We start from the raw sequence: 940 nt of genomic DNA, 5'->3' as shown, positions 1-940 counted from the left end.
ATGCATACAATTCAGTTGCAATCTAGCTTGTTTAAGCCGATCACACCAGCTAAACAGCCCCATCAAACTGGCAAGATTAGCTTCGACGATACCAACCTAGATAGAATAACTCTCCCCCATACTGATCCTCTCATCATCGAGCTACGCGTGAACAGATTCACAGTCGAGCATGTTCTCATCGATCAGGGAAGCACCTTAGAAATAATGTATTACAAGACATTCATTCAACTCAGCTTTACTGATTCAGATCTGTTACCGGCCGATTACCCACTGTTCGGCTTCAACGCCAACCCTGAGTACCCTTTGGGCAAGATCACACTACCAGTATGTGCGGGTACTAAAATGGTCGACGTGGAATTTCTAATCGCCAAACTCTCGTTACCATACAATCTTATCATGAGAAGGACCTGGCTGCACGCTATGCAAGTTGTGCCAAGAACGTACCATCAATTACTCCACTTTCTAATTGAATATGGCATTGAGCAAATTCGAGGCTCTCAGAAATCGACACCAGCATGCTATCTTATTGCTACTGCAAAAAAAGCCAAAGGAATTGGAAGTGAACTCGATTAAAGTATCGGATCAAAAAAGCCTCGAGGACATTAGAAAAATCCCCAGCGAGAAGGCAACTGAATACCTTGATCGGGTCAAAATCAAAAGGGACCCCGACAAGTTCTTTATCATCGGCACTTTCTTGAACGAAGTTGAAAGACGCGAGCTGGTTTCCTTCTTATTCGGCAACATCGACGTGTTTGCATGGACACTATATGAAATGTTGGGGGTGGATCCAATCATGGCCCAGCACCATTCAAACGTCGACCCAAAACTTAAACCAATCATTCAGAAAAGTTAGCAGTCAGCCGCGGAGCATGCAGCGGCCGTTGTTGATGAAGTTGACAGGTTACTTGATGCTGGGGCAATTCATGAAGTAACTTATCCC

At 44.6% G+C, this 940-nt stretch overlaps 1 protein-coding gene across 1 annotated transcript; it reads left to right on the top strand.

Annotated features, from left to right (window-relative positions):
- On the top strand, nucleotides 1-573 carry LOC145796288 (uncharacterized). Its single transcript, XM_082881369.1, has one exon. The coding sequence runs from the start codon at nucleotides 1-3 to the stop codon at nucleotides 571-573; it is 573 nt and encodes a 190-aa protein (XP_082737495.1).
- The last annotated feature ends 367 nt before the right edge of the window (nucleotides 574-940 follow it).

This window comes from Camellia sinensis, chromosome 7, assembly GCF_055761805.1.
Source record: "Camellia sinensis isolate YWXY chromosome 7, ASM5576180v1, whole genome shotgun sequence".
Classification (NCBI taxonomy): domain Eukaryota; kingdom Viridiplantae; phylum Streptophyta; class Magnoliopsida; order Ericales; family Theaceae; genus Camellia; species Camellia sinensis.
Note: the sequence above shows the minus strand (reverse complement) of the source record. Positions and strands in the feature narration are given on the sequence as shown.

Bases quoted from the DNA above. Each gene is read 5' to 3' on its own strand.
- LOC145796288 (XM_082881369.1), top strand. From the start codon at position 1: ATGCATACAATTCAGTTGCAATCTAGCTTGTTTAAGCCGATCACACCA.